The 26565-nt window shown below is 53.9% G+C and overlaps 1 protein-coding gene across 1 annotated transcript; it reads left to right on the forward strand.

The window, feature by feature from the left end:
* Positions 1 to 12430: 12430 nt before the first annotated feature.
* Positions 12431 to 26294, forward strand: LOC141371120 (immunoglobulin-like and fibronectin type III domain-containing protein 1). Its single transcript, XM_073884494.1, has 12 exons — positions 12431 to 12448; positions 12939 to 13061; positions 14179 to 14318; positions 15257 to 15356; positions 16806 to 16850; positions 17133 to 17178; positions 17977 to 18151; positions 19042 to 19155; positions 20297 to 20465; positions 21652 to 21924; positions 22646 to 25181; positions 26267 to 26294. The coding sequence occupies exons 1-12, from the start codon at positions 12442 to 12444 to the stop codon at positions 26292 to 26294; spliced, it is 3756 nt and encodes a 1251-aa protein (XP_073740595.1). The 5' UTR covers positions 12431 to 12441.
* Positions 26295 to 26565: the final 271 nt, after the last annotated feature.

The following is a 26565-nucleotide window of genomic DNA, read 5'->3' on the forward strand; positions in this document are numbered from 1 at the left end:
GGGGATGACCAGAGGGAAATGGAGACGAAGTCCTCCCTTTGAGGGGTTCACAGAGACTGTGTTCAAACACACAGAGGGAGAGAAGGGGGCACAAGAAAGACACACAGGCCCAGTCCTTGGCAAACTTGCTTGCGTTTGTGTGATGCTAGGATGGCAGCAGGTGGCAGGGGAGGGCAGGAGGGAAGGGAGTCAAGAGGAATTAAGCAAGGAAGATTTCTGGCAGAGAAGGGCCTTCAACCAGCTTTGAACAACACTTGACAAAAAGAAAGAGGTCCAGATTCAGGGCAGATTAAGTGACCTCAAAACAAGGCTCAGAGGCAGCAGAGGGGGCCTTTGAGTGGAAGGACTGAAGTCCTTGGAGGTATAGGGGCTAGGATAAAATTACAGCACCATGGAAGTTTTCTCTCTCTAGATCAGACCTGGGAGAAGAATGAGCCAGAAAGGCTTCACATCTCAGGGAAGGAGTTAGGATCATAAGACTACCTTACCTGGTGCCCGTTGGCCTAGTTCCCGGGATGTGTGTGTGTGTGTGTGCGCGCGCACACACACTCATGCATGTCGGACAATACAATGTATGGATTCTTCTGTGGGTGGGGCAGTGGAACAAGCGAGTCGGGTGCACAGGTGTGCTGCCCGTGAGCTGTGTGTGAAGAATGAGGTGAGAGTGAGCCCGTGAGCTCGTGGGAATGGCCACGGAGGACAGGGACCAGAAGTGATGACCCTGGCACCATGCGGAAGGATCACTAATTTAAAAGAAGACAGCATGGGATGTCAGACAGGAGAGGGGCAGGGCTGGACCTCTGGGGCCCCCACCCGGCAAAGGGCTTGGTCCTTCAAGCCTCAAGTCATTTTAAACTGATCTCAGAAAGTCAGCCAGGAAATGAAAAGTTTTCTTCCTTTAAATTATCACACTACCCACAATGTAGGGATAATTTTTTATCTCCATAATTTTTGTAAATAAAGCGGAGGGTGGCACCCAGGAAGTCTGAGATCATATCTTCTGCTCCAGAGCCTCCTTCGGAGAGGACCTCAGGGCCAAGTTCAGGAGAAGCCAGTGAAACCCTTCACTGTATGGTCAGTGGAATTGCTGTGGAGGAACAGAGGAAAGCCCATGAGACAAGGTAACCCTGGAAACAACCAAGAGGTTCAGGGCACCATCTCCCACTCATGTGGTTCAGATAGCAACCATGCAAAGAGAAGAAATGGGCAAGAGGGTCCCAGAGAGCTTTCTCCAGGATAGAGATGAACACCAGCATTACTCTCTCCAGGATGGACACAAGACTGGACCAAGAAGGGACCTCAGGTCTTCAGGTTCCTGGTTCCATGGAGCCACCATGCTGGTGCTCTGTCAAGTGGTTCCTGATTGAGTTCCTCCAGGGGCACAAGTCAGTCACCAGGCAATAAATCCCTCTTCCGCTTTAGGCATTACTGAGATCCAGCCGGCTCCTGTCAATCTCCCAGGAGCAAGCATCTAACAACCTAGGCTGACAGGTGGCCCCCTGGGATATGGTCTATAGTGGAGACCAGGGACTTCCCCAGGGCATTTTCCAGAATTAACTGCAGGGCGGGTGGGAGGCATGAGAGCTTCAGGAAAAGGAAAGTGGAGACATGCGGGGGAGGCACACACTCTGGGTCCTGAAGTCTCTTGATGCAGGCTGGGCTTTTAGAAGGAACAGCACCAAAAGGTGGCACTGAGCCAAACAAACCAAAGGGGTTTGTCACCTCTCCTCATGATTGGCATAATAGAATTCCTCTGGCGGAATTCCCTTTTCTTTTTTTCTTTTTCCCTCTTCTCTGTCTTCCTCCTTCCCTCTCTCCTGCCCTCCCTTTCTTTTTGTCCTTTCTGGTTCTTCAGGAGGAAGTTCCACAGGGGGAATTGGACAGGTTTGCAGTCAGGCAGATCTGGATCTCTCTTGCTCTATAAATGGAGCGGCCCAAGTTTTGAGGGGCAAAGAGGCTTGTTTGCCTGGCTCCATTCCCAGCCCTGCCACCGTGTTAGTTAAGGCTCACTCTGTGACCTAAACTCACTTTCCCTCTCAACGTCTCAGGTCCCCTCTCTGCAAAATGGGGATAAGACTGTTGTGGGGTTAAAGGTGCCTAGAGGTGGAAGAGCCGGGGGTGGGGTCTGGCACTAAGTCCAGGCTCTTGGTTACTGGCCTGGTGAAGGTCTTCACGTCCACCTGATTACTCCATCATTCACTGGACTCCAACAGCAGCTCACACCTCCTGGAATGTCGAATTCAATCTCTGGAAAAGCAATCAAACACGTATCTGGAGCCAAGTTTGAGAAATTAAAAGAGGGGGGGATCACCCGTGGGGAAAAACATTTGGAGGAAGTCAAAGATTTGATGTTTATCTAAAACAGTTAAGATCTCACTCCACCCTGCCTGGGGACAAACGCCTTGTGTAACACCAAACAATTTTTGTAAGCTAAGAATTCTTGTTCTCCCTTTGTAGTGACTAATGTCCTCCTGTACTCAATGGTTATTTCCCGTTGCTGTTCTAGTCTTTGAAAATAGTTAATTATTTGATGGAGTTTTAACACTTTGCATCTCAAATTCCAGTTGGGTAGCTGAGCCCAATTGTTCTTTTTTGAACCAAAACCAATAATAAGAAGTTAGTTCTGTCCGGAATCAGGCAGGAGATTAGCTTTGACAACTGTAAGACTTTGGTAATGATGTGGGAAGGGCTGAGACAGGACAAGTCACTCTGTTAATCCCACAACCATGACGCTCAGCGCTCAGCACCTAACTTTGAGGCTATGACCAGCCCCGTTTCTAACAACCTGCTCGTACATTGGTGGTGTCACTCCCAGGGAGTCCCAATCCTGTTTTGAATCTCACTGTTCCCATTTTGGTTGGGGCCTCTCCCTTCCCTAGCTTCCAGTTTCATTAGACAGAACCAGGATAGGCATCCTCTCCCTGTCTTTTAATCACTTGTTACATAGGAGTCTCCAGATCTGCCCACTTAAAATCAAGTAGTGGTGGGCAGTAGCTTGTCACTCCCCAGTCAGAGTCAGGTAAGTTATTTGCACATTCTCTGGCAGCGCTGGGGGGCATTCATTCAACAAACGAATGCCAAGCACTGTTTTCAACTCAGTAAACAAAACAGAATCTCTGTCATGGGGCTTCTATTTCAAATTGAGGAGAGAGCCAAGAAACAAATACATAGATTGGATTAACCCAGTATCAGTAAACGTTAGCTTCTTTGCATGGGATCATCAGAGAAGAAGTTCGAACCGGTGACGAGGAGTCAGCTCGTCAGAGACAACAGCCCGTACAAAGGCCTCCCTGCGATCCACAGTGGAAACAGTAAAAGCCAATGAGATAATTAAATGAGGCAGTGACACCAAGTGCCTAGCCCAGTTGCCCACTGTGGCTGCTTTGAGCGGGCTAGTTTCCATCTCTGTCAGGGAGAGCTGATGTCAGAGCCAACCTCAACAACGACAGATGCCATTTATTGGTGACCTGACAGGGGAGACTAGGTCTCCCCAATCAGACGAGAGTCTGTGAGCTGGGCCTGTGCCTCCGCCACCATGGGGGAAGACAGGATGAGCCCCCTGAGGGCAGGAACGGTGTCCCCTCCAGTCCCCAGGGGAGGGTCCTGTCCTCAGGACAGGAGACTGACAGGCACCCCACCTTAAGCAGGAGACTGACAGGTACCTTTCCTCCCCAAGGCTGCATCTTGCAAGGACTTGAAGTACCCAGCTGGCCCCAGCCTAGCTCCCTGCCCAGCCCTCAGCCAGGCCCCTGCCCGTGGTGTTCTGCTTTGGCATGTGGCCCCAGGGCCAAGCCACTGGTCGGGGATGGGGTTTCATCCTGAACTTTACCACGAGCTGCATGTGGCCAGGCTGCTGGGAACTTGGGAAGTTGATGCCAGAGTAAGGACAGCTGATCTCAGGGAAGGCGCCATACTGCCCTTGGAACTTGAGGCAGTGTCATAGGGTCTCATCCCCATGGTACTGGTCTCAGCTGGCCAGTGGGAGGGGAGGGTCCCGGGGACACGTCATACCCCACCTGGGCCTTGATTTCCATCTTAGGCTGAGCTTTCCCTGGGTGTGTACCCGGGCTAAGGCACAGGGATCGGGAGTCCCTGTTCCTGTCCCTGTCCCTGGAAGCTCCTAGTCTGCTGTGGGAGACACAGCCCTACTCTTAGGGAATGCCAGGCTAATGGGGGAGATAGGTCCTGGCTTCAGGTTTTTTTCCACTCCAATCTAACCAATACACAACACCCAAGAGCTCTTTCCAAAGCACAAATATATTCTTTTTCTGCCTAAAAACCTCTCCTGGCTCCTCATGCACTCCAAAATAAACACCACACTCCATTGCAAGGCACAAAAAGCACTCTACCACCTCCCTGGGTATGAAGCCTGCAGGGTGGGTGGGCCTTTTGGTGAAGGGCTCTTTCCTGCCCTGTCAAGGAATTTGACCTGTTCCTAAAGGCTCCTTCAAGGGTATGCTAAACTCATGCTTAGCCAGAACTTTCTTCTGCCTAAAGGGAATGTTTCCCTGCAGTGTGGGATGGGGACAGCAAAGGGAGAGCTTCTGACCACCTCCCACCCTCTGAGGCTACAGGTTCAGGAGAAACTGCCCTGCAGTCGAGCTTCCCTGGGAGCAGAGCCCTGTCTGGGGGCACAGTGGGTGTGCGGAAATGTGTCATGGAAGGAGAGACACCCTCTGGCCTTTGGGAAATTTCAGTGACTTGGGAGGGACACAGAATTTGTGTCCCCAGAACAGGCCTGAGACATGAAAGCTGAGGTGAATTAATGTAGTCACATGGACGTGTCACTCAATACGGGTATCACAGAAGGGCAGGAAAGTCACCATTCTAGATGGTGTGGGGTAGGGGGAGAGAACGAAGGACAGGTGCCAGCGAGTCTGAGTGGGAGAGGACAAGCCAGGAGGTCAGGTGGGAAGGGCTTTGGTTGGTAGAAAGGCCTTGGACGCCACGAGGAGCTTAGATTTGGTACAAGCAGGCTCCTTGCAAGGCATGGAGGTTCCGCCAGGCACAAGAGTCTGAGTCAGGCTGTCCTGTGGGGCTTCCAGGGCCAGTTCTAGACCTTGGCGCTTCCAGCCCATCTACCCTAGGCTGCCTCATGTCCCAGCTCAAGGTGGCTGGCTCCTCCACCCTGCTGCTGCTTCCCCAGGTCCTCACTGCCTTCTGGACTCAGTTTCTCCACCTGAGAAGAGGGAGTTCAGCTCTGTGTTCTCAGAGTTGCTCGGGGCAGCAATCTGACAGAGAGCTGAGTGAGAATTCCAGGGGCACGCCCAGGTGGGGTCTCCGGTCCTCTCTGTCCGCTTCTGCCAGCATAAAGCCGCTTGCTGTGAGGCCCGTGATTGTCAGGGCACGTGGCGTGGATGCCAAGAGAGCTCTTGGGAAAGATGGGAGGAGGGTGTCTTCCCCTCAGTCTGCTTGCCACCTCTTCCCACAAATGGCCGTCACCGGCTGGGGCTGCCAAGGACACGGAGCTGGGCCGACTTGCTGAGAGCTGGGGGAACGGGTGAAGGGGTGACACAGAGTCCTTTCTGAACCCCACAGATTTTCCTCCCCCTCTCCCCCCCCCAGCAGCTCCTGCCCTGGGCAGAGCCTACCCCGGGGGGCAGCAGGATGCTTCTTGAAGGGCTCCAACATTATTTCCCAATGAGCTTTCCACGCGGTCATGGGAGAAACCCTGAGAGGAATGAAAGGGATGCTCCTTTTATATTTTTTAAGCACGGCGTTCATTCCCAGATCGTACTACTGGTAGAACACCAAGAATGAGCCATTTTATCAACCCTGTAATAATCGGTAAAGAGCATGATTACATTGCATGGCACTTTGTGTCTATGGGTTAAACATATTAAGTGGCTAAATATAAATATTCAAAATATGCTATTCATCTTTTAGCCTTGTTTTATTATTTCTTCCTTTAAAAAAATACCAGAACTCTTAAAAATTGCAAATGGTTGCACTCTTCTCAACTTCTGAGAGGCCCTGGTAGATCTTTTGAGGTTAGGGGGTTCATGGTCAAAAGAATACAGCCACGAAGCCTGCAGAATGTTAGATTATAACTAATTTTTCCAGCTCTGAATGGCTGGGCCAGGAGGCAGAGGTGTGATGGAGTCAGAGGGCCTGCTTGACATTCCTACTCAGTTGTTTACTAGCTGTGGAACCGTGAGGCCGGGATGGAACCGTTCTCAGCCTCAGCTTACTTCTCTGTAAAATGGACATAATAAGTGTCTACTTCATAGTCTTGCTATGTGGCTAAAGAAAACGACCCACACGGTGTCACACAGTATCTCCGGACCCAGGATGTGCTATAATTTGCTGTGATTCGATGAGAGCAGGCGAGCGTCTCCATAAGATAGACAGCTATATGAAAATGCAGCCTTAGAAAGCAGAGAGGGGTTGTCTCCTCGAGCACGACTTTTTCTTTACTTCCTCACCATCCGATTGACACCTCAAGGGAGCAGCTTTCTGGAATGACTTAGTAATCGGGGTTTCTCCCCAGTTCACTGCCTTTTGGCAGGTCATGTTCCTCTCCATTAATGACCAGGAATCTGTGAATCGACCTCTGCCTCCCTCCTGTGCAGAGACGGGCCCTGAGGCCCAGAAGAGGAGCCCATCTCTGGCATGGAGGGAGGCAGAGTAGATCCACAGATTACTAGTCATTAAGAATGCAGGTGTAAGAGTTAATGCATCTAAAGACCTAGGAGAATGTCTGACACGTAGCAAGAGCTCTGTTTAAGAGTCAAGTGCTGTTGTTGTCATTGGGTTGTCGGTTTTAAATGCTCTCAAAGATTCTGTCCAGCTCTGATCTTCTGGGAGGCTCTACACTGCCCCAGTAGACTGATGCCCATCATGGCCTAACCCCTCCTGGAAACTGGAGCAGGGACTCTTCCTGCTCTCTGCTCCCTGGGGGTCCAGAGGACCCCCTTCTGTGACCCTCAGGTCAGCAGGGTCTCCTGGGCTTGACCCTTGCAGATGAGAGGCTTAGCTCCTGACACACATTTCTCTGATGATGAAAGCCGGCTTTGCAAGCATGAAATTGCCTTTGGGGTCTCCAAGATCTTCAGTTCCATGGGCCACATTCCCTCCCTGCAGGTGGGTGAGAAAGACGGGAACTAAGGCTGACCTGTGGGCTGGGCTGGAGACGGGGAGGCATACCAGCCAGGTGGGCAGCTGGGCGGGGGTTGTGGGTGGCTTGAGAGTGGCCAATGGAAGGGCAGCCCTGATGGGGTCCCAGGGAGGCTGGTGGGAAGCACAGGGAAGGGTAGTGTCTGCCCCCACCCCACTCTCTCAGTTCCATCTTCCTGGGTAAGGACTGGTGGGAACAGAGTCCTGGGCCCTAGCCCTAAGCTCAAATCCCTGAAGCCATCCCCACAGGGCAGCAGGTGGCCTTCTATCTTTCTGGAGAGTCCAGCTCTGTTGGTGACAGTGTGTGTGTGTGTGTGTGTGTGTGTGTCTTTGAATAGAACCATGCCCTCCCAACCCATCTACCTGGACCTCAGCGGGAACGAGAGAGGACATGGCCCCACGGACAGTGTCTTTAGCAGCTTGCCCCGCCAGAGCAGAGCCATTTCTCACACAAAGACATAGAGATAGTAGCAGCCTGCAAATGAATTCAAATTCTCTCCTGAGTCACATGAAATTACCCTGCTTTTCAAGTCCACAAGGCCTTGCCCATGAAACCCACTCAGTAAGTCACAGGACTCCAGAAGATGCAGGTGGGCCAGGATCTGAGAGATCATCCCACCCAGCCCGCGCCATGGGGAGTAAGAGGGCTCCGGAGGGAGGCCTGTATGGGGCCTGAGCCTCTTGGCACCTGCCATATAATAATGCATTTCCCTCTTGTAAGGACAAGGGAGTAATAATAAATTGTGATCATTTCACTACCCAAAGTCATTGAGCCCTTCCCGTAAGACACTGTGAAAGAATGAATATGCACAAATCCTGCCCAGAGCCCTTCCGACATGGATGTTCTCCTAACAATGAAGGCCAAAACTTGCTCCTTTATCTCCCAAAGAAAAAGTCTATCAGGGGCTATAATAATGCTACATTACAGAGAGAGGTGGTGTGAAAATTTTACCACTGGATAAAATCAGGGCACTGGGAAAGATCACTGGGGAATAGGTCAGAAGATGCTATCATTGGCCTGAGTGGTAGGTAGCCAGAAAATTCCTTAAAGGGGCTTGGCATGTCACCCCCTTTGTTATGTACTGCCAATCACAAGGAGCAACACCAGAGTCTGGCCCAGGATCTTTCATACCACTGAGGATTCTCACCTTCAGGCAGATGGCTAACCATGCCAGGCATAGCTAAATATTATTGGGTATTCCATTTGATAAAGCATAAAAAACAGAGGATAGAGGATGGGTGGAGTTTTAGTTGCTTGGAGTCCTGAAATTTCCATCCTACCGCAAAGAGAGGGATTCAAGTATGGGATAGTGCAGAGCAGAGAGGCATGCCTACTGTGGTCTTCTAGCCATCCCCAGGCCTCAGGAAAGAACCTACCAGCTACTTGGGGGCCAATGGAGGCACGTAAAATGCTGAAGGGTTCTGCATTGGGTCATGTTCCCAGCCTCCGTCTTCTCCTCCTGGGACAAAGGAACATGTGGCTTGGAAGGTCCCCTGGAGCCCAGGACCCCACTATCAGAAAGAACACCTTGGGCCTCCTGGGAGCTGGACTCCTGCCTCTCACTTCCACTCTCCTCCATTCCTTTTCTGCCCTGCACCAGAATGAGTTTCTAAAAATGCAAACTGGACCCCGTCGCTCTTCCAGATTAAATAAACCTCAACAGCCCTTAGGACAGAGATCAAAATTCTTAAATGGCTTCTCAAGCCTACCTGTCCAAGCTCAGCCCATGTCACCCTTGCCCTAGGTCTCTGAGCTCCAGCCCTACCAGCCCTCTGGAGGCTCTAGTTCTCCAAGAGCATGCTGCAGTTTGTAACCGGCTATTTCTCATGCGTCTGACCCATTAGACCGTAAGCTCCACGAGGGGAAGGCCCTGTCATCTGCTTACCTCTGTATTCCCAGTGCCTAACCCAGTGCCAGACCCAGGACCTGACACAGGGTAGGTGTTCAACACATATTTATTGAATAAACGAAACACCAGCCTCTGACACCTAGAGTTAGAAACACAGTGAGACCCACAAATATATGTATGTGCACGTACACACACACACACACACACACACACACACTGTAGTGGAAGAGGTCAAGCACCCCCCTTCTCAGAACACACGCAGAGGTAGCTCCTACAGAACTGGCAACGTGGTAGTGAGTATGTGTAACTATCCAGTGGCCTCCCTTTGAGGGTTGCTCTTTCAAAGCAGACCAGGTGGCCTTCTCATCTTGTCTCCCCGGTCTTGCCTCTCCTCCACGCTCCTTAAGAAAATCTGTTAGCAGCCATCCTGACCCCAACTCCCATCCTCTAACCACACATCCTCGAAACCCCAACCATCTGCCTGCCACTTTCAGCCCCTAGCCCAGCTGGCTGGACGCCCCCTTCTATCCTGCGAAAGCTCCCCTTCTCCCGGAAGACCTCCTGGCTGCGCGACCTCCAGGGTCTCCCCCTGCCCCACACTCTCAGAGGAGTGCAGCCCCACAGCAGAGCCTTTGGGATCATGCCCTTGTGTCCAGTTCCTGAAGCTTGTTGCCTGTTTGGTGCCACTTTGGGTTGCGAGTCCCAAGAAGGCACTGGCTTTATGTATTTGTGTGACTTATGCCGTCAAGGGTCTCCAGGGATCAGCTTAGGAGCAAAATTAGGGCTTTGGATGATGTACCCCACCGCTGCTAAAAGGGGTTATCTGCATGAGACCACATAGAACAAACCTAACCAAGCCAATTTAGTTAAGAGCTTACAGCTTTGCAAACTGAAGAGTTGGATGAGCTCATGTCACGGGACCCTTCCGTCTCTGACCTCCTCAGAGAGTAGGGCATTCACCCTGGGGCGCCAAGCCTGGCCTAGAGCAGGAGGAGGGAGGCGGGGTGAGTGGGAGGGGCACAGGGAGCCTGGGGAGTCCGCAGTGACCTATATCTGCTTCCAGCACTGCCTGTCCCCCAGCACTCCATTCAGAGGCTCTGGCAGTGCGAAGCAGCTGGGACCAGGGAGGAGGGAGCAGACAGGCGGCTGGAGGTCAGAGTGCACCCAGGTAAGTGGGCACTGTGCACCTGGCTGCCCACCCAGGGCAGAAATGGAGATGCTGGAATGCTCTCGAACTTTTTCTACTCAGGAAGGGGCAGCAGTGGGCACGAGATCAGCCTGGGGAACATTCAGCTGTAAACAGTGGGGTGCACGTACAGTCCCCTCTAAATGACTCCAGGATATTTGGAAGAGAGAATTTCAGTGAGTCCTGTCCAGGGCGGTCCTGTCCTGGCTCGGACTTTCCAGGCACTGTTTGGCTTAGAGTGTGAAATGGTGACCAGGTTAAAAATCTGACTAGCTGTCCAGAATGAGGACTTCAGGTCTACGACTTGTTACATCTGGATTAATAACAGGGTCAAAGCAGTTGAGACAAACTCCATTTGGCTCTTCCTGCCTCAACCCTACCTGTTTGGAAGGTGGGGGCAGCAGCTACCCAGAGGCGCAGGATGACGGCAGGTGGGGGCAGGAGGTGCCGGGGGGCTGTGGGTCCTGGAGGGACCAGGAGACACTGCCCCGGGGGGGGCCAAGGCTGAGAGTGTTGGTGGGATAGGCTGAACGGAGGACACGGCTACTGTCTGGTGCTAAGAAAAATTAGGATTTCTTCTCCAAAGGGGGGGATGAACCATGGGTAGAGAATTCATTTCCTTCCCTGTCCCCCCGATTGAGACCATGTCCATCTAGTCTCCACCCAAGCAGACCTTTTGCCCGTTCTCCACTAACCCTGTCCCAAATCTGGCTTCCTGAAGAGAATGGAGGTCTAGAGGGCAAGATGGCTTAACATCCGACCCTTAAGTTCCCGGAGGGGTATGCTTCTCTTGCCCTTCTCAGCTGGGATGTGTAGGCAGGAGGATGGACGGACAGAGGCCATTGTTAGCATTACGCTTCATGTGTGGCAAACGGCAGAGGAAGTGACTGAGAGCTGGTGGTGAGGCTGATGGGGGTGATGAGGAAGATGAAGAGGACAACTAAGGTGTCCGTGTTAAATTCAAATTACTCCAGGGCAGGTGCCAGGAGATGTACTGGGGAGTGGGTGGGACGCAGACCCGGGCAGCTCCCACCCCTCGCAGTCAGCTGCGTTCTCCTCCCCTGGCGGCCGCTCTCCATCCTCGCCCTCCCTCCTGACTCCCTGCCGCGCCGCGCCTGGGGCCCCGTGACCGCTCCAGAACGCCCCTGGCGCGCCATGGAATTCCAGCGCCCTGGGGGGGCAGCTGCTGTGCTGTAGATGGGACACCTCGAGGCCAGAAGTGCCAGTGGGTGGGCAGCTGTGAAATGGAAGTGTCAGTTGGGGGGAGGAATTTGCTCTGTCATGTGTGATTCTATCCTGAACACAAGGCTCTTTGGGCAGGGAACGGCATCTTCCAAAATGGAACCCGTTGGCCACGGGCCAACCGCACAGGAGGTGGGACCGCTGGAGAACCCTTTCAAGACACCCCCCCCCCGCCCCCTCCAATTCATGGCTCTCACCAAGGCTCTCATGTCAGCCCAGAGCCAAGCCCCCTCTCTCCCCGGGGTGATACTCCCCAGCAGCCATGATGGAAGGATGCAATTGTGCGAAAATCAGGGGGAGTCCATGGTGATGATGGTTGGGAGAAGCCGGAGGGCATTTCTTTCACCTGTTGCTATAATTCAATGGCTTTGGAAGGGGGCAGATGGATTTATGAGGATCCTGTCAGCCCGTGTCAAGAAGAGCTAAAGAACAGCCAAGTGAGGGATTCTCCCCCACAGACCCGGTGATCAGAAGGATTCCAGATTAGTTGAGGGAGGGAGGTAGAAGGCCGCTGGACCCTGCTAGAAAAATCTCGGAGTTGGGGTTGGAGCCAAGAGTCCCAGAGAATATCCCTGGAAAACTGACATTCCACAGTCAAGAGGGGGCAGGCTGCAAAATCGTTAAAGGAATCCTGGATGCCAGGCATTTGATTTCCTGAGGTTTGGGGAGGCTGTGTCTCACCCTCTGAGTGGCCATTAGGCCTGGGGCCCCACCCGAAAGGCCAGGCCACCAGCATAGGTTGCAGGCTCAGCCCCGTGGGCTCCATTACCTGGGAAAGGTAAAACCGAGCAGCAACCTACCCTCTCCCTGTATCGGGGAAGTTGGGTTTTGCTGGAGCAGGGACTTGCAGGACACTGATCAATACGATCAGGTGAGGTCAGACAAGGGGGCAGCAACGCTACCCGGCTCCCAGGCCAGAGACCAGCCGAAGCACAGATGGTGTGGGGGAGATGGGGTAAGACCAGCCTGCACCTCTCATAAGCAATTCTGTCTTCTGTTCTCAGGAGATCAGTTGCCATCCTCAGTAACCAAAGAGGCACCCAAACTATGGCAGGTGAGAGAAGAGCTGATCTCCCCTCCCCCGTCCTAAGTCCCTCACTGGCATTCCTCACGGGGTGGAAATGAGGGAAGCATAGGGCTCAGAGATCTTCGGGAACTCGCCTGGTTCTTTGTTTTTTCCAGTTTAGGCTTTGGGTTTTAACTTGTTTTCCTGAATAAAGGATGCAGCCCCCCCATGCGGAGCCCCTTCCCATTCTCCCTTCTCCGACTACCCCAGTGACGCTCCCAGGGTCTTCCCTGGGTGCCCCCTGCCCACTTCCCAGGGGCTCCATTCACACTGCTGGAGGACCACTGCCCAATTCCGCTAGAAAATTCAAAAGCCCTGCTCACGGCAGGAGCTCCAAGAGACAATCTCGCCCAATGGTGGCATAGTGAGGAGGGGCTCACGTTCCGTGGGTGCATGCATCAGGGCTCCGTTGTGTTAAAGGGTCACCCACGAGGAAGAGTAGGGAGGGTTCATCTCCATTTCTCCCAACCTTCTCCAGAGAGGCCCCCAAAGAAGTCCGCCATTCATGGGGTGAGCATCCGGCAGCTGGTGGAGGAGATCCCCGAAGGCGGCAGCACACCAGACTTCCAGCAGAAGCCCGTCGCCTTGGCGCTGCAGGAAGGTGAGAACCGGGAGGGGAGCTGCTGAGAGTCTGCACGGTGCAGGGGGCTCAGCCCCATCCTTCCTAGCCGGCCTCCCAGCCCCCACATCCAGCACCAGGCCACACCATGTCTCCCTCTGCTTGTGGGGTGCTTGCCTGCCTGGGCCCCCAGAAGGGCCAGGGACCTGAGGGGCAGAAGGGGCAAAGGGGGTGAAGACCCACTAGGGTATGCTGAAACAAGAAATATTTGGGAATAAAGGTGGGGGATGCTCCCTGGGGAGCAGGAGAGTTGGTGGTGTTGCCGAGCTCCCCTCCCCTCTCCCGACCTCTGAGCAGCCGCTGTAGACACTGTTAAAATGAGGTTCATTTGGGCCACATGAGAAAAGTGCCCAGGAAAGTGATGGGAGCAAAGACTTTTGGGGGAAGGGGTGAGAATTGGTGTTCTTTTTCTCAGCACAGGTTCCTACAATACCTTGCAATTTACATCATTTCGGTATAAGAAAAAGAATGGCACTTTATTTTTCTAAATCTGACTCTAAGTCCTCACTCAAAATACAGAGGTCATGAGCAATCGTCTGTCACCACTGCGGAGGGCCCTTGGGCCTTCACTCTGTACTACTGTCTAGGGGGATGTCCCCGGCAGGAGCCCAAGGGGTCTCTTGAGGGTGGGCAGCTCCCAGCCTTCCATGCCACACATGGAGCTTGGGCTCTTTTCTGAGTCTGGAACCCTGTGTCTCGGGATCATCCCACTTTGAAAGTGGACATGGAACCCCCCAAAAGACTCATCCCCTTCCCAGTCTTGGGAGAGTCCTTCAGACTCCACCCTCACCTACATGCAAAGAAACGCTCCCTTCCAGCCCAAGCCCTGCTTGCCTCTCCTTCCACCATGGAGCCCACATTCTGTGATACAGAAGCTGGCGGGGGGGGGGGGGGGTCTGTCTTCTGGGTGCCTGGAAACTGCTGCTCTCTGCCTGGCATCATAAGACTCCTTGAGTCAGGGCACCAAGGCCTGACACTCTTCTTGAAGGGGCAGTGGAAATACCTAGAGCAGTGAAAACAACAAATTAAAGTCCCAATAAAGTATACTCTTAGCCCTCCCCCAAGCTGCCAATCTTTTGACTGCCTTTTCCTGCCACAGGGAAAAATGCCATCTTTCGGGCCCTGGTCTGTGGGGAGCCCAAACCTGAGGTTTGTTGGCAGAGCACCAAAGGTAACCTCAGGAACTCCAGCAAGTACCAGATCTCCTCCTCCCCCGGCAGCAATGAGCATGTGCTACAGGTAAGACCTGCAGCTCTCCCCCTGACCCACGTCTACTCATCTCTCCCTGTCCCCTTGAAGGGCTCCTTGGCAGCCTCCAAACCCCAGAGGAGTAGGAGATGTTCCCAGTTGGGGTTGAGCCCACTCGGCTCCATCCTGTGGCTCCAGGTGGCTTGAGCCAGGTGGGGACGTGCCAGGCTCGCAGGTACCTCTGCTGATAACCTGGCAGGTGGCGGAGGCTGGAGCTTAGGAACTCAAGCTGTGGAGTCCAGACGGCCTGGTTTCCAATCCCAGGCCCGCCACCTTGGCCTTGGAAAGTTCCTTACTTCTCTGTACTTCCGTTTCCTCATCTATGACATGAGGATAATAACAGTACTTACTTTATGGTGTTGTTATGAATATGAAAAGTTTATGTGAAGTATCTCACCAGTGCCTGGCCTCTAGTGAGCACTCGGTCCCTGCTGCCAATATTAGTAATAATTAGAGCTACGAGTTGCAGAACACCTACTATGTGCTGGGGCCTTGGGCTAAACATTTGACATAGATGATATCATTTACTCCTGACCATTCACTACTTTTTGAGGCATTTTTATTCTCGCCGTATAAGAAACTAAGGTTCAGAGAGGTTAGGTAATTTACCCAAGGTCCCATAGCCCATAATACATGATGGAGACGATACACGGCCCAGATACATCTGCCCCAAAAAAGCCAGCCTTTCTGCTACACCACACTGCCTCTGCTGGCAAAGAGGCCCTCCCCCAAGCTGCCAATGGTACATCCACTCCCTGTCATGATCCCGCTTTTTGTTTTGGGGTCTGACTTCCTTGATGAAGACTGTGAGCTCTCTAAGGAAAGGGCTGTGTCTTATTCATCTCGATATGCCTTTAGCCATGTCTAGTAAGTGGAGGGAGCGGGGAGGGGGCGCTAGCCATGTCCCTCCAGCCTTGGCCTCTCTGCAGATCAACAAGCTGACGGGTGAGGACTCGGACCTGTACCGCTGCACCGCAGTGAACGTCTATGGAGAGGCCACATGCTCCACGAGGCTCCTGGTCATCGAAGGTGGGCTCGACCCCCTCCCCTCATCCTGTCTCATTGGTGCTTGGGGTGCTGGCCCTGGCTTTCTCCTCAGAGAGCCCTCAGAGGCCACAGGGGCTGGGCAGCTGGTGGCGTAAAAGGAGAGAGGGACAGCAAGTTCGCTGTCCCATCTGGTGCCAGGGCCCTTGGCTTCACGCGCTTACATACCAACTCTGCATGTGGTCTAAAAGGCACACACTCAGCAGATGCCCCACTGCAGATGCTCTGAATGATATTCTCTTAACCCTGGAGCATGAGAACAGGACCTAGAGGTCAGTTTCTGGTCCTGAACCTTCTGCTAACTCCTTCAGTGGGCTTCGTTTTCTTGAGGGGGGCTCCAGTTTCGTGGCCCCGGTTTCTCCACTGTACAAAGGATACTTGGTACAGGCCTACGTCAGAGGTGGCAAACAGGTAACATGAAGGCCAAATCCTATCTCAGACGTGCAGGTGGGTTGTTTGTTTTTGACTTGCACAGTGTTTCCAAATTTTAAATTAATTTTTGACATACAATAACGGGAAGGGGCATGTCTCTTGAGAAAGCAGATCTAGTCTTTCAATTGGTTATGCTTTTGCCTACAAGTAACAGAAAACCCTACTACAAATAGCCCAAGAAATAAAGACACTTGATTATGTCACATGATAAGAAGTCCTGAGGTTGGAATCCAGGGCTCAAACCACAGCTCAGCGCTGTCACGGGACAACCAGATGCTTCCTGTCCCACTGAGCTGCCACCCAAAGACGTTGGCTTGGCTTATAGCCTCGTGGTAATAAGACGGCTGCTGCAGATCCCAACTGCATCCACATTCAAGGCGGGAAGAAGGGGAAAGAGGTGGCCCCAGGTACAGCTGGCCCTTTTATCAAGAAAGCAAAAGCTTTCTCAGAAACTCCTTGGAGACTTCTGTTTACATCTCATTGACCAGAACCGTGTCACCTGGCCACCCCTGGTGGCAAGGGAAGCTGGGAAGGCAAGGATTTAGCTTTTCCAGCCTTCTTCCTACTAGTGGGAATAGGCGATGAGGACTGGGCATGGCTGCAGGCTTAGCCAAACAGCAGTGTTGGCCTTCCTGGGCAACATCCGGCCCATACCCTGAAATGGCAGCTCCTGGGGGGCATGGGAGAGCCGCTGCCCCTGCAGCCAGCCACAGTCTCTGCACTCACTTCTGCTGCCCCCCGCCCCTGCAGACACGTCAGCAGGCCTCCCCAACGTGTGATGATAATCAGGTCAGCTCCACATCAGTCACGCTAAGGCTCTGGGTATCAAAGCTTATGATGGGCCCTCCGCTCATCCCTCTTGCTGAGCTGTTGTCTTGCCCTTTTGGACAGTGGGGAGGACACACTGGGGTGCTCAGTTGGTTCTCAGGAAGACCATCAATGTGTCTCACTTCTCTCCCTATCTGTCCACATAAATCTCTTCCTCTACTCCTGATGGTCCAGTTGGCTTTCGGAAGAATCGGAAGAGGCACAAGGAACCCCAGGAGGGTAGGTGTAAGGGTTGTCAGAAATCTTCTTGGGTTGTGGGAAATGGGCTACTCCTTGCCTGGTGCTCCTGACTTGGCCAAGCCCCTACCAACACCTTACAGATCATCACCAGTCCACAGGAGGGCAACTTTCAAAAGCTCGGTTGTCAGCCATGGACCACAGGTCCTTAGATTGCCCCCCCACCCACCCACCCACCCCACTCCCATTGCCACAGAAAAGCCCTGCATTAGCCCCTTGGAATCCCACCCTGGGCTTGGGGCCTCATTTCTGCTCCTTTTCTAGACCTCAGGAAGGAACTGATGGACTACCGAAATCTTCTGAAAAAGAGGTGGGTGTGGGCCTATCCAGGGGCAGGGCTGAAGTCTCCCCAGCTACATCCATGAGCAAGGCAGGCTCAGTTCTCCCGTCCACTGGCCAGGAAGATAGACTGCAGGTAGCCAAAAGGAGAAGGGAAGAGCACTGACCCCCTAGTTCTGTTGCCTTTAAGCTCTGTGTCCTTGAATGAATCATCTCTCCTCTTCCGGTCCTGACTCACTCGTTTGTAAAATGGGGTGCTCTACTAGAACAATGATTTTTTTTTTTTTAAGTGTTAAAGTAACAGAATAGGGATGCCTGGGTGGCTCAGTCAGTTAAGTGGAGGCCTTTGGCTCAGGTCATGATCCCAGGGTCCAGGGATCGAGTCCTGCATTGGGCTCCTTGCTCAGTGGGGAGCCTGCTTCTCCCTCTCCCTCTGCCTGCCCCTCCCCCTGCTTGTGTGCTCTCTCTCTCTGACAAATAAATAAATAAAATCTTTAAAAAAAAGAAAAAGTAACAGAATAATCTGCCCACCCCACACCCCCCCCACACACCCCTGCCCCCCGCCATCTTTCTCAGCGATCCACAATACAAGGTGTTAGGAGCAGAGTTTCTCCCCTGAAAGTTCGGACTGCGGGGGGTTGGGGAGGAGCCCTTGCCCATCTCTGTGTCCATTGTGTCCCGACAGTGCTCAGGCCCAGAGCCCAGCCTCCCCATCCCTTTCTTCTAGTGCAGACAGGGCGGCTCCCCGCAGCCTCTCCGGGTGCCAGGCCCAGGGGAGCAGCTTCTGGGGCTCCCTTGGCCTCTGACCTGCACCCCCCCTGCTCCCCAGGGCCCCGCCTCCCACCAAGAAAAAGGTGGACCTGGAGCAGGTGTGGCAGCTTCTGATGACTGCCGACCGCAAGGACTACGAGCGGATCTGCCTGAAGTACGGCATCGTGGACTACCGGGGCATGCTGCGCAAGCTGAAGGAGCTGCGGAAGGAGCGCGAGGACAAGATGGCGCCGGTACGCTCGCCGGGGCCCACGGCCCGGTGCCTCGCGGGCGCCCCCACCAGGAGCTGGGCCAGGCGCGGGGCCGGCCCTCCCCCAGCTCCCAGGGCCGTGTGGGGCCAAGGACCGGGGCCTCCAGGCAACGTTTTGGCTTTGAAATCTGGTTCAGATACTAAAATCTGGGGCATTGGGAAAGTTAGGGCCTCCGTGTCTTGGTTTCCTTTTCTGTAAAATGGGTGTTAGAGTTGTACCTGCTTCTTAGGGTTCGGGAGAGGATGAACTAGAGAATGTACTTGAAGCACTTAGCCTAGTGCCCGACGCCTGGCAAGGGCTTCCTGTCCGCTGTCATCCTCCCCAGGCCTTGGATACCTGTCTTATTTCTAAAGGCTTCCTGTGGAGGGGATTTCACAGTTGCCTGCTTATCCCAGTGTCTTATAAACTGTACAGGCAGTTCTTTCCTGGGTCTAACATAACTATAGCACTAGTCTAACTTGTCTTCTGGAAATGCAAAACTAGTTTTCACCATCCTGAAAATAGTATTTTATCACCTTGAAGGTGGCTCATCAAACATCCTGGGACTCAGTTTTCTGTCCTCCAAGCCTTCTCATTGACCTTAACACAGGGCTTTGCCCACAGTTGGTGCTCAACTAATTTTTATTGGCTGGAATAGCAGATGAACAGAAATGTCCTACCATGTTCTCAGAGCACCTGGATGGACACCTGGGGTCCTTTCTCACTTTGCTTCCTGACCTGATGTCTCATCTTGGAAAATTTCTTCCCACCTGTAAAATGGGCAAATGCATGCCCCGGTGGGACATGGGCGGGGGGGGGACTGGGGTCCGAGGGTTTGGAGTGCCCCAAAGAGAGAGGTCAGAGCGATCCCCTGGTGCGTTTGTCTTCCCTAGTACGTTAACGCCGTCTCCAACTTGAGACACATCAGGGTCAGCAAGGAGGGGGTCGCAACATTTGATCTGGAGCTGGATCTCAAGTATTCCGGGAGCAAGATTCACCTGTATAAGGTGAGGCTGGAGGAGTCATTGAGGAGGGAGGCACCTGGCAGGGATGCTGCAGGTCTTGGGGGGAGGAACTATGGGTCCCGTGGATTCCCCTCTGGGAGCAACTCAAGTACACAGATGGTGAGTCCTGCATCCCCTGGACTTCCTGATTGGAGGGAGGTCAAACTTTGGTGTAGACATTTCATAGACTCTTCTTACCTCTCACTGAGCAACCGGGTTCTCTAGCCAGGACACCAGGGGTAAAAAGAGGATTCTGAGAATGTGCACCTCCGCCCCCCTGCATCTGTTTCTTTGCTCTAGCTGGTCCTGCTGCCTGTCGTGGTCTTCCCCAGTGTCCACACGGCTAATTCCCTCACCCGCAGCCAGACGTCCCCTGACCACCCTCTGGGCGCTGTGTCCCCCCAGCCCTGTCCTGCATCCCTGAATCCGTATCTTCCTCTCTCTTTTCTTTTTTTCCCTAATTCTATCTCTTTCTAATATACATTATATTATCTGCTTATGATATGTGTTATTTGTCTGTGTCCCTCCTAGACTTTTAGCTCCCTGGGGGGCAGGAATCTTTGTTTTATTCACTGATGTGCCCCAAGTACCTAACCCAGTGCCTGGCACACAGTAGGCAACTGAAGACAAGCTGTTGTTAATATTTGTCAAGTGGCAAATCTATCTAGGCTTTAGCTAAAGGGGGCATGTGCATGGATTACTGGGTTTTCTAGGACCCCTAAAGATACCTGATAGTATTCTCTTGTGGCCCTCCGAGAATGAATGTGCTGGGGCCCCTAGGGCCCTCGGTGTTGCCTCCCTGCCCCCTGGTAAACCCCTGGGGCTGCTTGGGTGGTTACTCAATCTGAGCAGAGGTCTCCCACTCTCAGGTGTCTCTTGTGTGACACTTGCCGATTATTTACTCCATAGTCAGAGTCAGGGACCCTCCTAGGGCAGTATTCCTTCACCTCACACTCCCTGTTCTCAAGGCCTCTGAGCCCTGCTCGCCACCCCTGCCCCTGCCCCCCTCCTTATCTCCTCTGTGGTTCCAGCAATGTTGTCTGTGCCTGCGCCAGTGGCAGAAAACTGCCAGAGTGGGGTTGAGGCAGGAGGTGCTGGGGCCCCACCGAAGCCCTGAACCTCCCTCTTCCTTTCTCGGCCTCAGGATGGTGAGATGATCCCCTACAGCTTTGATAACCAGACCAAGCGCTGTCTGCAGCGGCTGGGGAAGCGCTACCAATTCCAGATCCGGGACCTGCAGCCTGAGGATGCCGGCATTTACCAGATCAAGGTGGAGGATGCCGAAATCTTCTCCACGGAACTGGATGCTAGCGGTGGGTGGTCTTCCCCTGCAGAAGCTGGAGTGGAGGAGATCTGTTAGGAGGGGGGCCCATGTGCCATGGCAGGGGTAGGGGGTGGGGAAGATAAATGTGATATGCCTCCCCCCCTTGCAAAGACTGTGAGGGAGAGGAATGCACACCCGAAATGATCTCTGCTTTCCAAAAGTCTTGGTCCAAGGTCTGTGTTTTCTTTGTGCTGAGCTGGGCTCTCCTGAGTTCCAGCCACAGACGTATAATGTCCATGCCATGCCCCTGCTCACAGACCTTCTGCAGCGGAGATTGTATCTCCAGATTAGATCCAGACTAATTTCACAGGCTCTAGCCACAGCCTCACTGCTTCCTGCTGCAGACTCTCACCTCCCACACTCCCCAGCACGAGACCCACCCGGGTGCGGAACCCTTGTGCCCTGCACAGACCTCTTCCTTCCCTGCCTCCCATGCCCCCACCCCACCTGGGAACTGTCCCTTCCTCTTTCATCAAACTCTGTCCCATCCCCTCGAGTAGCTGTGTACGCATCCTCTCCCCCCCCCCCCCCCCCCCCGCCACGCACCTGCTGGAGCACTTGACAGCTCCGGGGGCCTCCTGGGAGGAGGAGAGGCCTGGAGAAGAAAGCTTTGGGCAGACAGAACATAAAGAACATGATTCTAAATCAAGGTTGAGGAAGAAAGAGGGCATGAGGTCTCCAGGTATGCCGGGATAGGGCTTTGAAAAGCCGAGAAATGGCGTGGCATGGGGGAAGGAGCAGGGCCTCTGACGTCAGCCAGACCTGGGTGTGAATCCTGCCCGGGCTGCGTCTTAGTTGGGTAAGACTGGGTTTCCTTACTTGTAAAAAGGAAATAGTAATACCTATCTGGGAGGTGGGTCTAGGATTCATAAGAGAACACGTATGAAGCTCTGGCGGTCAGCATATCAGTTTTATTCCCGTACCCATCTTACTCCGAGACATAATCTCTGGATTTAGGATTACAGAATTCCAGACCTGAAAACAGTCTTACTGTTCAAAACCTCATTATAAGCCCTCATTTTATGTTGGGAACTGTCACCTGGGGCAAGGAAGTGACCTGCCCCAGGTGACACAGGGGGTCTGTGGCTGAGCTGGTCTGAACCTGGGCTTCCAAGCTCCCGGCTTCACTGTGTCACGCGGCCAGGCTGACGCCCCCATTCCTGCTTCCCTGACAGCCATCCCCTCCAGAGTGGTTGTCCCACTGGCTGAGGCTCACTGTGAAGAGCGGGGTGAGGCTGTCTTCGAGTGCATTCTCTCCAGCCCCTGCCCCAACGCCGCCTGGAATTTCCGGCACCGGCCACTCCAGCCCAGCAACAAATATGAAGTGTTTGTGTCCCCTGATGGGCTGACCCATAGGCTGGTGGTAAGGGGGGCCCATTTCTCAGACATGGGCCCCTACTCACTGGGCACTGGGTTCCACAGTTCTACTGCCTGGCTGGTGGTTGAAGGTGAGTGGTTCTTACCTCTGTCATTCCCTGCCTCTACCAAGGCAAGACTCGGGGCTAAGAAGGGCATGAAAAAGGCCAGGGCCAGGGGCTTCCTTTGGTCAGTCATTTACTCTTGATGATTCCTTCACTCTCCAGGAATGAGGAAGGTTCTTGAGATCTATTCCTGACCCACCGCAATGCTGGCCCTCCCAGCCAGCCTGGTCCTCCTCAGCTGTGTGTGCTCCATGGGCCTCTGGAATGCCTCTGGGGGCACAGATCCAAGAGGGCCTGAGGGTCCTGGCCAGGGAGTGGCTCAGATTCAATATGGATAAGAACCTGGGTCAGGCCAAAGATCACCCTTAAATTCCCCATGGATTTGGGTTCAGGGTGATCCCAGGAAATTTGTAAGGCAGATGGTGAGCAAAGAGAGCTTTTAAAAATCATGCAACTGTTCATGGCAGTTTGATAAGCAGATGAGTTTTAGGTTATGTATTTTCTCCAAAAGTCTTCATGAACCACATAGCAGGGCAGGGTGTCTGTGGGTACAGGGCTGGGGGAGGTGGTGATAGGATTCATCTATCAGTGAGCTGGCACACCCTGGCTTCCTTCTGAGAGAGTCAGCTTTTTCTCTATTGGGGAAACTGAGGGTCAGGCAAAGCAGGGTTAGACGGGTGACTTGACCTGATTTAACAGGTCTTTTCTTTTGTCTCTCTGTGGGGGCATTGACCTCTTACCAAAGCAGGGAAGGATAGAAACCTTCTGACTGCAAGTGCTGACCATCAGCTGCAAGCCCAAGGAGCCCAGACCTCAGAAGCAGAAGATTCCAGGAGCATCCGTGGCAAGGGAGGGGAACCCAGAGAGCAGGGTCTGCTGGAGGGCTCCCTTAATGGGGCCAGGCCTGCTTCTGGGCTACAGTTCACAGCTGACCTAGAGACAGGCGACCCTGGTGGGCATGGCTACTCCCTGATAGGGAGTGATGGGGCAGCTGGCTCAGCCTGGGGCCCTGGGCAGGCAGGAAAGGGCTTTCTGGAAGTAGAGGGAAACACAGTCACTCCCTTTGGGGAAAATCAGCTCCACAGAGAGGGAGGCTGGGGCAGAAGCCTTCCAGGGAGCCCCTATGTACAGGGAGAGGGCCTAGAATCAGGTTTAGGTCTCATGGAAGGTCAACAGCAAGATCACGGCAGAGACAGTAATGGGGACAGATGTGGTAGGACAGCAGGAAGTTGGGAGGTTGAGTCCAGGTACCCTCAAGTGGGAGGACTGGGGAGCAGTGGGGCAGGAGAGGAGTACAGAGAGGACCCTGGGAGTCCCCTGGACAGGTATAGCCAGAAACAGCTCTTCAGTGCTCATCTGGGACCTGGCGGAGGACAAACAGCCCTGAAGGGATCCCAGTCTAGTCCTGAGGGCTCTTGGTCAGAAGGGGGAGTGATGGAGAAGATTTTGCAGGGGGAAAGCCTGGGTAAGGTGGAGGGAGGGGGTGATCTGAGCAGGGAAGGACAGAGAGGAGCCACAGGGACAGTGTGGAGCAGGGGGACCAGCGTGGGGGAAGCTGGAGACAGCAGTGGGGCAGGTAGTCTTGGGGCCCAGGCGTATCCTGGAGGAAGAGCTTCTAGCTCCAAGACAGGCATAGGCCCTGAGTCCTGGGGCTCTCAGGGAGGCAGAGACGTTGACGATGAGGAAGCGGGGGGCTGCTGGGGGCCAGAGGAGTCTCGAGGGCAGATATCTGTAGGAAAGAACTCCCAGGAACCATCAATACCTGGTAGCAGAGAATTCCCCCTGGGACAAGGCGGGCCTGAGGCCAAAGCTGAAGGGTCACTACAGACAGCTGATGGAGGCCCAGGGAAGTCTGTGGGTGGGGGAAAGTGCTACAAAACCAGCCCTGCAGGCCCAGGAGGTCCCAGGGGCTGGGAGAGGAGCCTACAGGGGCCCAGGGGAAGGGAGGGCCAGGAGACAGCAGGAGACTTGGGTGAGGCAGGGGAGGGCTCCAGAAGCTTCCAGGATTCCCAAGGCTGGCCAGCAGGTCAGTGGGGAGCAGAGGTTGCTGGCAGAATAGATTCTGGGAGCACAGGTCCTTGGGATGACACAGGGTCCAGCCTCAGCAAAACCAGGGCCTACCCCAGGCCTGGAATATTGGGGTCTGGTGAAGGGGAAGGTGGTGTGGGTGGTACCCAGGGGGCTGGACTAATGGGGTCTGGTCAGGGGGTGGATACCAGAAGCCACAGGCTAATTGGGTCTCCAAGCCTGGGTGCTCAGGGTTCTGGGGAGACACTAGGAGACACTGATGGATTAAGGGGTCCAGGGGCAATGGGTTCTGAACCAGATTTCTGGAATGGGTCATGGAACTCCAGAGGAAAAGGACTCAGAAGTGAGACAGGCTATGGGGATGGCTTAGGAGGTCCAGGGAGAATGGAATCTAGGTACGGTGATGGCGTAGGGTATGCTAGAGGAGTAGATCCTGAAAATGGGTCTGGCTGTAGTGATGGCTCGGCAGTGTCAGGAGAAATGGGATCTGGTCATGGCACTGGTTGTGAAGTTGTCTCTGGGGCACCTGGAGGAACAGAGTCTGAGGAAGGGGGTAGTTATAGGCATGGCTCAGGGGAGCCTGGGGGAATATGGTCTGGAAACAATGATAGTTATGGTCCTGCAATAAGGGGGTCTGGGAGACTTGCTAATCTCAAGAGTGGCTCAGGTGGCCCTGATAGAGGGCCCATGGATGAAGCCAGGATGCCTCCAGAGGTCAGGGAGGCATCCAAAGGCCAGGGGGATACTGGCCCTGGGGGAAGGCATCATTCCAGTGGTGGCCTAGGAAGTCCTGGGACAGTGGGGTCTGTGGGTAGAGGTGGCCTTGGGGCCTCTGCAACCATGGAGGCTGATGAGGAGGGACATGCAGAAGCAGAACCAGGGGTTTCTGGAAGAATAAGTCCTTGGGGTCAGACTGGAGACTATGGGGACTTCAGAGCCTCAGGGGCTCTGGGGGTCTTTGGGGAAGGAGGCCATGAAGATGGCTCTGGGGAAGCAGGAGCCATGGAGCCAAGGTATCTGAAGGCAGGAGGCAAAGTGAATGATGGGGTTGGGACCAGGGACCTTGGTGTTAGGGCCTCTGGAGCTAGAGCTGGTCACTGGGATGATACCAGGTTCCCTGAGGCACTGGCTCCTCATGCTAGGGCCAGTTCTGAGAGCCAAGAGACTTACGGGTCTGGTGGCGTGCCTGGTCTTGGGGGTGGATCAGGAATTCGAGGGTCTCAGCAAATTGGAAGGAGAACAGCTTATAGAGGAAGGTCAAAGGGTCTTGGGTCTGGGGGGATGGGGCCAGGGGGTGAGGCGGGTTATAAGGATAGTATTGGGGTTTCTGGGGAAATGGGGTCAGTAGATGAGGCAGACTGGAAAGATTTGGGAACTCCTGAGGGAATGGGTTCATTGGGTAAGGCAGATCATAGGGATGATTTAGGGAGTTCTGGGAGAACTGGGTCAGGGGGTGAAGCAGGTTATGGAGATGGTTTGGGGGGTTCTGGGAGAATGGGGATGGGGGGTGAGACAGGTTATGGGAATGACTGGGGGGATTCTGGTAGAATTGGGTCAAAGGGTGACTCAGGTTATGGGGATGGCTTGGGAGGTTCTGGGAAAATGGGGTCAGGGCATGGAGCAGTTTATAGGGATGGCTTAGGAGGTCGTGGGAGAATTGGGTCAGGGGGTGAGGCAGGTTATAAGGATGGTTTGGGGGGTTCTGGGAGAATGGGGATGGGGGGTGAGGCAGGTTATGGGAATGGCCTGGGAAGTTCTGGGAGAATGGGGGGGGAGGCAGGTTATGGGGATGGCCTGGGAGGTTCCAGGAAAATGGGGTCAGGGAGTGAGGCAGGTTATAGGGATGGCTTAGGAGGTCCTAGGAGACTTGGGTCAGGGGGTGAAGTAGGTTATAAGGATGGTTTAGGGGGTTCTGGGAGGATGGGGATGGGGGGTGAGGCAGGTTATGTGGATGGCCTGGGGCATTCTGGGAGAATGGGATCAGAGGGTGAGGCAGGTTATGGGGATGGCTTGGGAGGTTCTGGGAAAATGGGGTCAGGGGATGGAGCAGTTTATAGGGATGGCTTAGGAGGTCGTGGGAGAATTGGGTCAGGGGGTGAGGCAGGTTATAAGGATGGTTTGGGGGGTTCTGGGAGAATGGGGATGGGGGGTGAGACAGGTTATGGGGATGGCTTGGGAGGTTCCAGGAAAATGGGGTCAGGGGGTGGGCCAGGTTATAAGGATGGCTTAGGAGGTCCTGGGAGAATTGGGTCAGGGGGTGAAGCAGGTTATGGAGATGGTTTGGGGGGTTCTGGGAGAATGGGGATGGGGGGTGAGGCAGGTTGTGGGGATGGCTTGGTAGATTCTGGGAGAATTGGATCAAGGGGTGAGGCAGGTTATGAGGATGCTTTGGGGGGTTCCGAGAGAATGGGAGCAGATGGTGAAGCAGATTATGGGGATGGCTTGGGGGGTTCTGCGAGAATTGGGTCAAAGGGTGACTCAGGTTATGGGGATGGCTTGGGGGGTTCTGGGAGAATTGGGTCAGGTGGTGAGGCAGGTTATAAGGATGGTTTGGGGGGTTCTGAGAGAATAGGAGCAGGAGGTGAAGCAGGTTATGGGGATGGCTTGGGGGGTTCTGGGAAAATGGGGTCAGGGGATGCA

Source organism: Callorhinus ursinus, unplaced genomic scaffold, assembly GCF_003265705.2.
Source record: "Callorhinus ursinus isolate GAN/ISIS: 27379988/994484 unplaced genomic scaffold, GSC_fseal_2.0 scaffold57, whole genome shotgun sequence".
In the NCBI taxonomy this organism is placed as follows: domain Eukaryota; kingdom Metazoa; phylum Chordata; class Mammalia; order Carnivora; family Otariidae; genus Callorhinus; species Callorhinus ursinus.